The 12,367-nt window shown below is 41.9% G+C and overlaps 1 protein-coding gene across 1 annotated transcript in view; it reads right to left on the bottom strand.

The window, feature by feature from the left end:
* LOC115520119 (protein argonaute-4) overlaps nucleotides 1-12,367 on the bottom strand; it is a 41,831-nt gene that overhangs the window by 7,022 nt on the left and 22,442 nt on the right. Inside the window, exons 12-15 of the mRNA XM_030324148.1 lie at nucleotides 11,727-11,911; nucleotides 10,319-10,478; nucleotides 6,800-7,115; nucleotides 6,524-6,658 (exon numbers count right to left, since the gene is read on the bottom strand). Of these exons, the coding sequence (XP_030180008.1) occupies nucleotides 6,524-6,658; nucleotides 6,800-7,115; nucleotides 10,319-10,478; nucleotides 11,727-11,911 (796 nt within the window). The remainder of the gene's footprint in view (nucleotides 1-6,523; nucleotides 6,659-6,799; nucleotides 7,116-10,318; nucleotides 10,479-11,726; nucleotides 11,912-12,367) is intronic.

Raw genomic sequence — 12,367 nt, 5'->3', positions numbered from 1 at the left:
TTATTTTAAGAGAGAGAGAGAGAGAAAATGAGCAGGGGAGGGGCAAAGAGAGGGAGAGAGAGAATCCCAAGCAAGCTCTGCACTGTCAGCACAGAGCCCGACATGGGGCTCGAACCCACGAACCATGAGATCATGACGTGAGCCAAAATCAAAAGTTGGATGCGACTGAGCCACCCAGGTGCCCCCCCCCCCCAAAATGCAACTTTATTTCTTACTTAGAGTAAAAAAATATGCACAACTTTCATTACAAGTTAAGATGAAGCGGGGTGCCTGGGTGGCTCGGTCAGTCAAGCATCCAACTTTGGCTCAGGTCATGATCTCACCATTCGTGAGTTCAAGCCCCACGTTGGGCTAAGTGCTGACAGCTTGGAGCCTGGAGCCTATTTCCTATTCTGTATCTTCCTCTCTCTCTCTGCACCTTCTCTATTCATGCTCTGTCTCTGTCTCTCTCCAATGTAAATAAACATTAACAAAATTAAAAAGAAAACTTAAAAAAAAAGTTAAGATGAATAAATCTTTGTACTGGTACACCAGGCTCAACAAAAGTAATGGTTTTGGGGCACCTGGGTGGTTCAGTCAGTTAAGCATCCAACTTCAGCTCAGGTCATAATCTCACACTTTGTGGGTTTGAGCCCTGTGTTGGGCTCTGTGGCTGACAGCTCAGAGCCTGGAGCCTGGAGCCTGCTTCTGTTTCTGTGTCTCCCTCTCTCTCTGCCCCTCCCTGACTTGTGCTCTGTCTCTCTCTCAAAAATAATAAACACTAAAAAAATTAAAAAAAAAAGTAATGCTTTGACAGAATCAATAAAAGAAGTCACTGGCACATGCATTATCGGTAAGAGTACTCTGAAATGGGAATTAGGAAAACCAGGGTGTCAGTTCCAAGGCTAGTCTTGCAACTACATACCTTGAACAAAACATAACATCTTTAGGTCTTAATCTAATCAGCTATAAAACTAGCTATGAAACACTTTTAAAATTCTAAATTGTAAGGTTCAATGACAGCCAAAGTTCTAAAATCAAATTTCTAGGAAAGTCGAGGGGGGAACTTCAGAAATGCATTTACAAGGAAAGGAATTAAACCTTGGTATTTGGTCAGTTTTCATCCTCTTGTGATATACAGCAGGGTTCCGTATGAGGAAGTTTATTTTGCATTGAGGCATGAATTTGATGGGAGTTTATTTGGCTCTATTCTAACTACCATTACCTTCAGCTGAATTGTATACCAATGTGTCCAAGAACATTTATGAGTAGAGAAAAGTCTCATTCTATCAAATTCAAATATGAACTTGGGGACCTAGTTGGGCAAGAGGAAATGTAAAGGAGTTATACTAGTTCTGGCATTGTTTCCCAAAGTGTGTGCTTGAGGAATATTAGTTCTGCAGGATGCATTTAGGCATTTTATGGTCAAAGAGATTTGAGAAATACTGGGTTGAACTCGAGTTAAAACGGCTTTTCTGTTGTAGGATTTCTCAGAACCTTTATTCAGTAATGTATAATCTTTACGAGGGAGGTGGTGGGCATAGTATTTCCCAAACTTATTTGACCTTAGAATCTTTTTTGAAACAACTCTCTTGGAATCAACAGATGAGAATCTAAGGAGATGCTGCCCTTGGGAAAAAGGGATCCAGGCACGTTTAACTCAACTGCTTGAGCACCCATGTGCAAGGCTCTGCAGCAGATGTTGGGGATGAGAGATGGAGGCATGGAGAGAACCAATGAACTTGCATTCCTGCCCTTCATGAACACCATCTGCAATGAACTGCAATGCAGTGTGATAAGGGCATTATGGAAGGCACTGGAAAATGCTGGTGGGAGCAAAGAGTTGAGCCATCCTTTATAGGATGAGCAGGAGTTGAAAAGGGGGATGGGATGAAAACAGGAAACACTCCAAATATCCCCTAAAGTCAGGAAGAGATAAACTGTGGTTCAGCCATAGGAGGAATACTAAGCAATGAAAGGGAATAAACTGCTGATATACATGATAAACTTGGATGAATCTCAAATGCATTATGCTAAGTAAAAGAAACCAGACCACAGGCTATGGTATCCCACTTATATTTCATTCTGGAAAAAAACAAAACTATAAGGACAGAACGTCTGTCAGTGGTTGCTAGGGGCTGTAGGTGAGGGAAAGGGTTGACTGCAGAGGGCTTGGAAAAATGTGTGTGTGATATATTGTTTATGTCTTCATAGACATGGTGGTTACACAACTATATGCATTTGTCACAACTTGCAAAACAGTACACCAAAAACGTGGATTATGGGGCGCCTGGGTGGCTCAGTCAGTTAAGCGTCCGACTTCAGCTCAGGTCACGATCTCGCGGTCCGTGAGTTCGAGCCCCACGTCGGGCTCTGGGCTGATGGCTCAGAGCCTGGAGCCTGCTTCTGATTCTGTGTCTCCCTCTCTCTCTGCCCCTCCCCCGTTCATGCTCTGTCTCTGTCTCAAAAATAAATAAACGTTAAAAAAAATTAAAAAAAACGTGGATTTTACGGTATCTACATTATACCTTAATAAAAATAGTGGGGGAAATAAAAAGAGTGGGATGGATGTGGTCATCCCAGGGATTCAAATGCATCATGTGGGAAATGGATGGTGTATGAAGGTATTGTGGAAAGATGAAACTAAAATGTTATGTTTGAGCTACCTTAGGAAAGCATTGAACACCAAAGGGAAGTATCTGGCAGGCAACGGGGGATACATGAAGGTTTCTGAATAGTAGATTGGCAAGGTATGATACGTATTTTTTTAAGTAAGCTCTACCCCCAATGTGGGTCTTGAACTCACATCCCTAAGATCAAGAGTCACATGCTCTACCAACTGAGTCAGCCAGGCAACCTGAGATCTGTATTTTTTAAACATAGCTCTGACGGCAGGTTGAGGGTGCATCTGTGAAGATGGGGAGACCACTAGGAGTCTCCTGCAAAACGGAAGGTTCTGCCTAGGCCAGAGGGAACACACAAGAGGAAGAATTAAGACAAGAGATTTCAGGGCAGAACACAGAAGACCATTTGACCAACTGGATATGGGGGGAGAGGAAAGAAGCAGAGTTTAAAGACAACTCTGAAGTTTCTAGCTTGGCTGAATCAATGTACAGTGATGCCAAGTCACAGAAGAAAAGGAAAATTGGGGGAGGAATAGGCTTTGGATGAGGATAAAACAATAAGTAGAAGGTTTAGACGTGTTTTGCTTGAAATGCCTGTGGTAGATTGTATCACTAGTGCCAAAAATTCCCATGCCCTTCCCTGGGGGAGGATTATACATCCCCACCCAATTAACTCAGGAATGGCCATGTAACTTGCTTTGGCTGTAAAATGTGGTCTGAAATGTGTAACTTCTGGGCAGAAGCTTTAAGAGCCAGCACATGGCTTGTGCGTATCTTTCTCCCCCTCTGCTGTAATGACTGGTGATGTTCAAGATAGATTCTTCTCTGTCAGCCTAGGTTCCAAAAGGAGGACATCAGGGTCACAGCCGCAGCAGAGCCACAGTGGGTATGTGATATAAGCAAGAAATACATCTTTGTAAGCCATTAAGACTTTGGAGTTTTTTTGTTACCACAGTCTAGCCTATCTTGCTGATACAGTGTCTACAGAGCATCTAAGTAAATGTGTCCGGTAGACAATTGGAGGTGAAGGTCAGGAACTGCATAGAAATTTTTGTGGCTGGGAATACAAATTTAGGAATCTCTAAGAAAATCAATGCATGCAGAAAAGTGGGTGAGACTAAAGAGAGTTCAAATTCAGAAGAGAAGAGGAAGAAAAGTATGAAATGCCTGGAAATGTCAGTGTTTAATGGACAGAGGAAGAGGAGTCAAAAAAAGCCTGATTATAGAGGAGGGCACTGAATCTGGAAAGTCATATTATTGTGAGGCAAAGAGGTCAGCGTAAGAACCCGATAAGCTATCACTAGATTCGAAATGAGCAAGTCACTGAGCAAAGAACTTCAGTAGAATCGTTAAAACTGAAGTCAGGCAGGGCGCCTGGGTGGCACAGTCGGTTAAGCGTCCGACTTCAGCCAGGTCACGATCTCGTGGTCCGTGAGTTCGAGCCCCGCGTCGGGCTCTGGGCTGATGGCTCAGAGCCTGGAGCCTGTTTCCGATTCTGTGTCTCCCTCTCTCTCTGCCCCTCCCCCGTTCATGCTCTGTCTCTCTCTGTCCCAAAAATAAATAAAAAACGTTGAAAAAAATTAAAAAAAAAACCTGAAGTCAGGCTACAGAGAATTGATGTAATATGTAAGAAGGTACAGATGGAAAGTCAAGTCAGTTTTCCTCTATTTTGGTCATGAAATAAAAGAAAGATAAGCAGAGTAAAGGGAAGTTTAGTGAGGGGAACCTAGGAAGAGTTGAGGAACTTTAGAGGGTGAGAAGAAGGAACAGGAGTTTTGAAAAACCACGGTAATTAATGAAGTGTTCCTTTAGGAACTAAAGTCCAGGTGGAGAGCTTAGCCTCTGAGATGTGAGAGCATAGAGAAAAGAAAACACATTTCAGTACATTTGAAAGTAGGGGAGAGTAAGTTGAGAAAATTTATGCCTTCTAGATTTTGTTTACTGGGGAAATAGAGGGTTGTTCTATTGCTGGCAAGGTAGAGTGTTGCCAGGGAAGGCATCGCAGATTGGGACAGGTTGTTGAGGAGTGTGAAGGTTTGGAATACACTCTGTGGGGAACTGGAGGAACAGAGAAACTGCAGCCTCCAGGGTTGTCTGAGATTTGATATCATCAGTCTGTAATATCATTCTTATTAAACAAATGACTTTCTTCCTCAGCAATCTCTCTACTGGCCTGAGTTGAAGCAAAGGAAATGGGTAAGTGGACTGACCCAGAGCTGGAGATTGGCAAAAGGCATGTTTAGAAAACTGGAGATGTTGGTAAGTGTCAAGGCAGCAGGGTAGACTAAGGACCAGGATTATCAATCTTTGGAAGGTTAGGAATGACATGGGATGGCAAAGAACAAAATGATGAGATAGCTTGGAGGAAAATAATTCAGGTCCTAGAGCTACATGGACAGCAAGCTGACAGAGGGACAGAGAGGTGATGATGCAGTTAAGGAGGGGGTGGCGGGGTATTCTGTGACCAGAGTTTGGGCAAGAGTTTGGAGAATTTGTATTAGAAGGGATCTAAGAAGCACTACTGAGTCAGGGTTTGGACAATTCAGAAGACAACACTTGGAATATGAGCTGATTGGTGGAACTGGAGCCCAAGGAGAAAATCTTGTTTTTCAATGATTCTGAAAACGAAAAGAAACAGCTCAGCCTTGGATTAGAGACAAAAACTAAGGGCGTACTAGAAAATAATGGGAGTGACCCACACGATTACAAGATTAAGCAACAGAAAGAACTGGTCTCTCTGGGGTGGATCAGGGAAGGCTTGGAAAAGATGAAGTAATGTCATAGAAAATAGCACAGAAGCAGAGTCACTCAATATTAAATACCTATAATTTAGCTAGTTTACACCTAAATAACATTATAAATCGAGTACACAAAATACCTCTCATCAAGTGCTGGGAACTGTACCCCAAATTAATATTCACTTATTAATTTAATCCTTGTAACAACCCTGTGAGGTAGGTATTCTTATTACATTTTACAGTTGAGAACATTATGGCTTAGAGAAGTTAACTTGCCCATGGTTAGAAAGTATAACATTGTAAGTGTTCAAAGTGTGTATCTCAAGAATCCCATGCACTGATATAAAATCATTTTGAAGAGAAATTCTACTTTAAAATTTTTTTTTTCAACGTTTATTTATTTTTGGGACAGAGAGAGACAGAGCATGAACGGGGGAGGGGCAGAGAGAGAGGGAGACACAGAATCCGAAACAGGCTCCAGGCTCTGAGCCATCAGCCAAGAGCCTGACTCGGGGCTCGAACTCACGGACCGCGAGATCGTGACCTGGCTGAAGTCGGACGCTTAACCGACTGCGCCACCCAGGCGCCCCGAGAAATTCTACTTTATATCCTAGAACTATGCCTTAGGCATTGGTAACAAAAAGTAGCAATATGATAATAAAGTTCAGAGAGGGGTGCCTGGGTGGCTCAGTTGGTTAAGCATCTGACTTCGGCTCAGCTCATGATCTCACGCTTCGTGGGTTCGAGCCCCGCATCGGGCTCTGTGCTGACAGCTTGGAGCCTGGAGCCTGCTTCGGAGTCTGTGTCTCCTTCTTTCTCTGCCCCTCCCCCGCTCACACTCTGTGTGTGTCTCTCTCTCTCAAAAATAAATAAACATTTAAAAAATTAAAAAAAAAAATTCAAGTAGATAAACCAGCCCCTTGGAGGTTGCCTGTATCACTACAACATGTCTGGTACGTTTTTGGCCTCTGCCAAACAACTCTAGAAGCCAGCACTTCTGTCATACAGGAGAAATACTCAGTCTTAAAACCTGTATCATTCAGAAGTGATCATCTAAGCTCAACTGGAGTTAATATGTTAACTTATTATTACACTTCTGCTTTTAGGAAAAAAAGTACATATGCCCATTTAAAAACGTATTCACTTGTGCCAGATAATGAAGCTTATACCATGGTTTCTTACCCTTTCTGTTTTATCTGCACAGAAGAGTCGTGTGTGATGTCTTTTCTGCACCACAATATAGGTTATTCCTGGCCGATAATCTTCTTCCAAGCTAATACATGCCTTCCGAATTGCTATTAGCTCTGGCCAAGCTACCTAGGAGTTACAAACAGAAAGAGGTTTAATTGAGAACTCACCTAGCATCTCTCAGATCTGATTTACCCAGAGTGGCGGATGGGAGGAAGCTCCATCAGATACCTAGAAACCCCAAAAGGCAACTATGGGTAATCAGAGTACCTGTTTCATTTGTCCCTCGGATACCCCTCCACGGTAATAGATGATCCGAGTGGGTTTGAAGCGTGTGGATTTGTAGAACTGGATCAGCAGCTCTCGAACCATGTTAGTAAGGTCCTGAATTACCTCCTGACTATAGAGGAGCTCCTGGGAGATCTCCTGGCGGGAGGTCTGCACCCGAACGGTGGCACAGTACCGGCTGGGGTGCCCATCCATACTGCCAACGACAGCAGCAATGGAAGGCTTCTTCCCATCCCCTGCTGGGGGGTGCGTGACATCGGCTCCCAGGAAGATGACAGGCTGCTGGAACACCGAGGGCCTGCTCAGATTGAAGGAAACATACAGATGAAAATGTCTGTGTTTAGCAAGCTCACCAGATACAATCACAGATATAATCTTACAAAAGGGAACGAAGACCTGTGCCCATTAGGTAAGAACTCTAAGGGCCACTGAGTGTTTGTGCCTCTCCTGCAATGAATCTGAATTGACTTAAGAAGACAACATGGTTCTTCTATAATAGCAGGAAGGGAAGAATTAACAAAGAGGACCTGAGCTGAATTTAATAAAATCTTTGTGTAAAGTGAAGACCAGAACAAGTACTCTTGGATCCTAGTATTCCCACAGCAGATATAGAAATGCAGAATGTACACGGAACTGGAATAAAATCCCCCAGTGCTCTTTAATTTTTTTTTTGTTTATTTATTTATTTTGAGAGAGAGTGTGTGTGAGTGCAAGTGGGGGAGGGGCAGAGAGAGAGGGAGAGAGAAAGAATCCCAAGCAAGTTCTGAGCTATCAGAGCAGAGCCTGATGTAGGGCTCAAACACACAAACTGTGAGATCATGACCTGAGCGGAAACCGAGAGTTAGACGCTTAACTGACTGAGCCACTCAGGCACCCCATTTTTTAAAAAATTTATTTATTTGTTTATTTATTTTGAGAGAGAGAGAAAGAGAGACCTCAATGCTCTTTAAGATGTGAGGCTTAGAGAAGAGAATCGAGTCTATCTACTTCCCTATTTTAATCTGTAGTATTCATCACTTACACCACATATTTTACTTGATTATTTTTTTTTTAAGATTTTATTTTTAAGTAATCTCTACACCCATTGTGGGGCTTGAACTCATAACCCTGAGATCAAGAGTCACATGCTCTAATGACTGAGCCAGCCAGATGCCCCAGTAAATTATTTTATTTATTGTCTACACACACACACACACACACACACACACACACACACGAATATAAGTTCCACAAGGGCAAGAATTTTGTTTTGTTTTGTTTTGTCTTGTTCATTGAAGCATCCCTAGTGCCTAGAACACTGCTTAGCTCAAGGTTGGCACTCAATAAATATTTGTTGAAAGAACGAATTCATTTATTTGGCACTGATTTTTCTAAGGAATCAAGGAGAAAAATATAATGCATCCTTCTCTGGTAAATTCTTTAAGGTAGGACTTGGAATTGAGTTCTAACTATTTAAGTATAATATAGGAGACATCTCAAATCTAAAAATCTCCTATAATGGGTACTAAAGAATAGATACCTCCATGAGGGTAGAGGCTGTGCGAGATTTCTCTATATGTATCGTTATGCAACATGGGTCTGGCACAGAGCAGTACAATGGCATGTATCTATCACATACATATGTGTAACATAGTAACAGCTTACATACCTATGTACCAGTCACTGTGCTAAGCACTTTACCTGTATTGACTGATTTAGTCCTCAGAAAAATTCCATGAGGGTGGTACAATTATCATCTCAATTTTCCGTATTTAAAAAATGAGACAGAAGAGAATAAGGGGTTCACCCAAGCTTACATAACTTGGAAGTGGTAAAGTTGGAATCCAAACCTTAGGAAGTCAGACACCAAAGTATGCACTCTAGGCTACTATGCTATATCGTCTCAAATGTTTGGGGTGAAATTAAATGATTTCAGATTTTAGCTTAACTTCCCATATGGCCTGCAGACCTCATCTACCAACGTTGTAGGAAGGATTTTGTTACCTATAAGCTTCATTCGAGGGAAAATTAAGAATTGGAATATGATTGTACTAACAGCAAGGCACTCAATTTCACATTCTTGTTAAGTATAGCAATGACTAATACCACAGCCCTAAATTTATCTTTTCAAATTGCTTTCACATAACGAATTTCACATGAAAATATTCTTTTTAAGTTTATTTATTTTCAGAGAGATGGAGACAGCACAAGTGAGGGAGAGGCACAGAGAGATGGAGAGAGAGAGAGAATCCCAAGCAATCTCCGCACTGCCAGTGCAAAGCCTGATGTAGGGCTCGGATCCACAGAGCCACAAGATCATGAACTGAGCTGAAGCCAAGAGTTGGACACTTAACCAACTGAGCCATCCAGGTGCCCCCACATGGAAACATTTCAGAGTTAACAAGTCAGATATTATCTCAATAGATAGGGAAACTACAAATTAATGAAAAGATTAATAAAGAAATGGGCAAAGAACTGAACAAACCCATCACAAAAGAGAATATCCAAATAGCCAACAAACATATGAAATTGTGCTCAACGGATTAATCATTAGGGGGATGCAAATTAAAACCATAACGAGATACTATTACACCCAAACAAAATGGCTAAAGTTAAAAGGACTGGTACTACCAAGTGTTGGTGAGAATATGGAGCAACCAGAACTCTCAGCAGAAACGTAAACTGGTACAACCACTCTGGAAAATTATTTGACAGCATCTATTGATGCTAAATACATGTATTCTCGAGGCGCCTGGGTGGCTCAGTCAGTTAAGCGACCAACTTCGGCTCAGGTCATGATCTCGCGGTCTGTGAGTTCGAGCCCCGCGTCGGGCTCTGTGCTGACAGCTCAGAGCCTGGAGCCTGTTTCAGATTCTATGTCTCTCTCTCTCTGACCCTCCCCCATTCATGCTCTGTCTCTCTCTGTCTCAAAAATAAATAAATGTTAAAAAAAATTTTTTTTAAACACATGTATTCTCAATAACTTAACAATTCTGCTCTTGGATATATACTCAAGAGAAAGAGTACTTAAATTCTACCAAAAATATAGAAAAAATGTATAATGAATGTATAAGAATATCTGTCAATGGCAGAACAGATTAAAATTCTGTGGTATATTCACATAATGAATAATACACAACAATGAAAAAGAACAAATGACTACTTAATACAGTAACATGAATGAATTCCAGACACATAATGATGAGCAAAAGAAGACGGGCATAAAACATGACATGCAGTACAGTTCCATTTACATGAAATTCAAAAACAGGCAAAACCAATCTATGTTGAGAGTGTTAACTTCTGGGGGTTCTCTGCTGGGAAGGGCCACAAGGAAGCCTGACGAGGTCCCGGAAATTTTCTACGTCTTCACCTGAGTAGTGGTTACATGAGTGCATTCATACATATATAAGAAAAAGCAATTGAGATGCACGTTTGAGATTTGTGTGCTTTACTGTGAATTATGTTACATTCGATCTTATATAATGCAAGAGTAGAAAAAAACAGAGTTCAGAATCTTACCTTTGATGAGGTACAAGCACATTGTTAATTCCTCCGAGCTTTGCATTTATCTTCAGGCAAAGGTTGGAAAGGGTTTGGGGTGAGGTCTTCACCACATTTTTTACCTGGACACACTGTGTGGCCATACCCAGAAGGGTATCTCCAACACGTTTCACCTCCGCTACAAGAATAAATCCATTAATTAATTTAACAATGTTTAAATATTCTCCTAATTACTAAGAATAGAGGGAAAAATCCACACATAAACATTTACAGAGTGCTTACTGTATACGGTACCCTGTGCTAGATGCGGCTGTTTCATCTGCTAAACCCCCAGGGAAATTTCCCTCTTCTTCTCTCCGGTGAGCATTAAAGCTAGGCCACCTCTTCTACCCTTGGATGCTGCCTGCCACTACTAACGCAGTCCCTCGAGGTTACTTTTTCCACAGGACTGGTCTGGCAAAGGAATCCATCTCCCAGCTCCTCCCTATCACTATACATGCCAGCTCTTTGAATTTTCAGTATTTTTCTCCCACCCTCCCCCTCTTCCCCTCTAAACACAGAGATAACCAGAAAGTAACAGAAGAGACAACTACAGAGGGAGTTGAAGACATTTTGTAAAGTTCAAACAGCCGGTCTGTAGCTCCCGAATCCCTCACTCAGATGACAGTCAAAGGAACTTTTGTATCATTCTTGTGATAATAGATACAAATTAGACAGCTTCTTTTCTGCCAGTGGTAGGTTCTCCCACTCTTCCCCACTCTGATATTCTTAAGTGCTTTTTACCAAATATTCCAGTTCTTCCTGCTTTGAGGACTACGGTGGAATGGTACTGTATGCCCGACACTCATTCCCACTGTACTTCCTGGCCCCCATTCTTGCTTCCTGCAAAAAGGTTGGGAAGAGCCAGTGGCTGGTTGTGGTCAAGAAGTTGTGGATGTTGGGGCACCTGGTGGCTCAGTCAGTTAAGCATCCAACTTGGTTTTGGCTCAGGTCATGATCTCATAGTTCATGAGATCGAGCCCCACGTCGGGTCCTGTGTCAATAGTGAGGAGCCTGCTTGGGATTCTTTCTCTCCCCCTCTTTCTGCCCTGGCTACACATTCTCTCTCTCTCTCTCCCTCTCTCTCAAAAACAGAAGTTGCAGATGTTAAGAGCCTTCCAGAGCCCTCTTTTCTCTTTGCCAAGGGGCCAAGAACATTCCAAATAGCAACTGCTATGCCAACCCGGGTCTCAGAGTGAAAAATAACATGATGACATGTAACAGAGGCGACAGTCTACCTCAATGGACACACAGGAAAAGCAAAAAATAAACCTTGGATGATCTGAGCCACTGAGAGTTTGGAGTTGTTTGTGACTGCAGCATAACCTAGCTTATCCTGACCAACTATTTGAAATCATCCCTCATTCAATATTAAAGGGGTCCATACCATACACTGGTGTCTTCCCAGGCAAGATAACCACTATGAGCTGTAGGCCCACATATGTCATTTTCAGGTGTTTAAACATGGGCTCCACGCTGTCCGCACCCTGTGCATACTTGCAGAAACATGGCTGGCCCTGGATGGGCATCCCTGCATCCTTAGAGATTTTACGGAGCTGGTCAGTGAAACTCCTGGTAAAATAGAACCAGTAGTACAGTGCTTTCATTTCAGAGTACATTCCTAGCATTTATTTTCCTCAAAGACACTTCTTTCAGTTTTGCACATTCTTAGCCAAAATTAAAGACAAACAAATAAACAAAAAATCCATAACCGGTTGCCAAAAATGGGCTGGCAATTGTATCACTGCAATTATAATGCACAAAGAATCTGTGTTATTAATATTAAGCTATCAGATTATCATTTTGAATTTTTAAATAATTATACCTCAACGGGGCCCCAGGGACTAGAATAGCATTTCTGTTCAAAGATTTTTTTAAACATTCAGGTCAATAATTCTGAACTAAAGAAAAGCAAAGTCAAAATTTCAGATAATGTGTATTTTGGTAAGCCTGGCACGAGAATAGTTGGGTAAGCTTGTGTTCAATTGAGAATATGGAAACACAAATCAGTATATTTAGGATTACATT

The sequence above is a fragment of the Lynx canadensis genome, chromosome C1 (genome assembly GCF_007474595.2).
Source record: "Lynx canadensis isolate LIC74 chromosome C1, mLynCan4.pri.v2, whole genome shotgun sequence".
Lineage (NCBI taxonomy): Eukaryota > Metazoa > Chordata > Mammalia > Carnivora > Felidae > Lynx > Lynx canadensis.
Note: the sequence above shows the minus strand (reverse complement) of the source record. Positions and strands in the feature narration are given on the sequence as shown.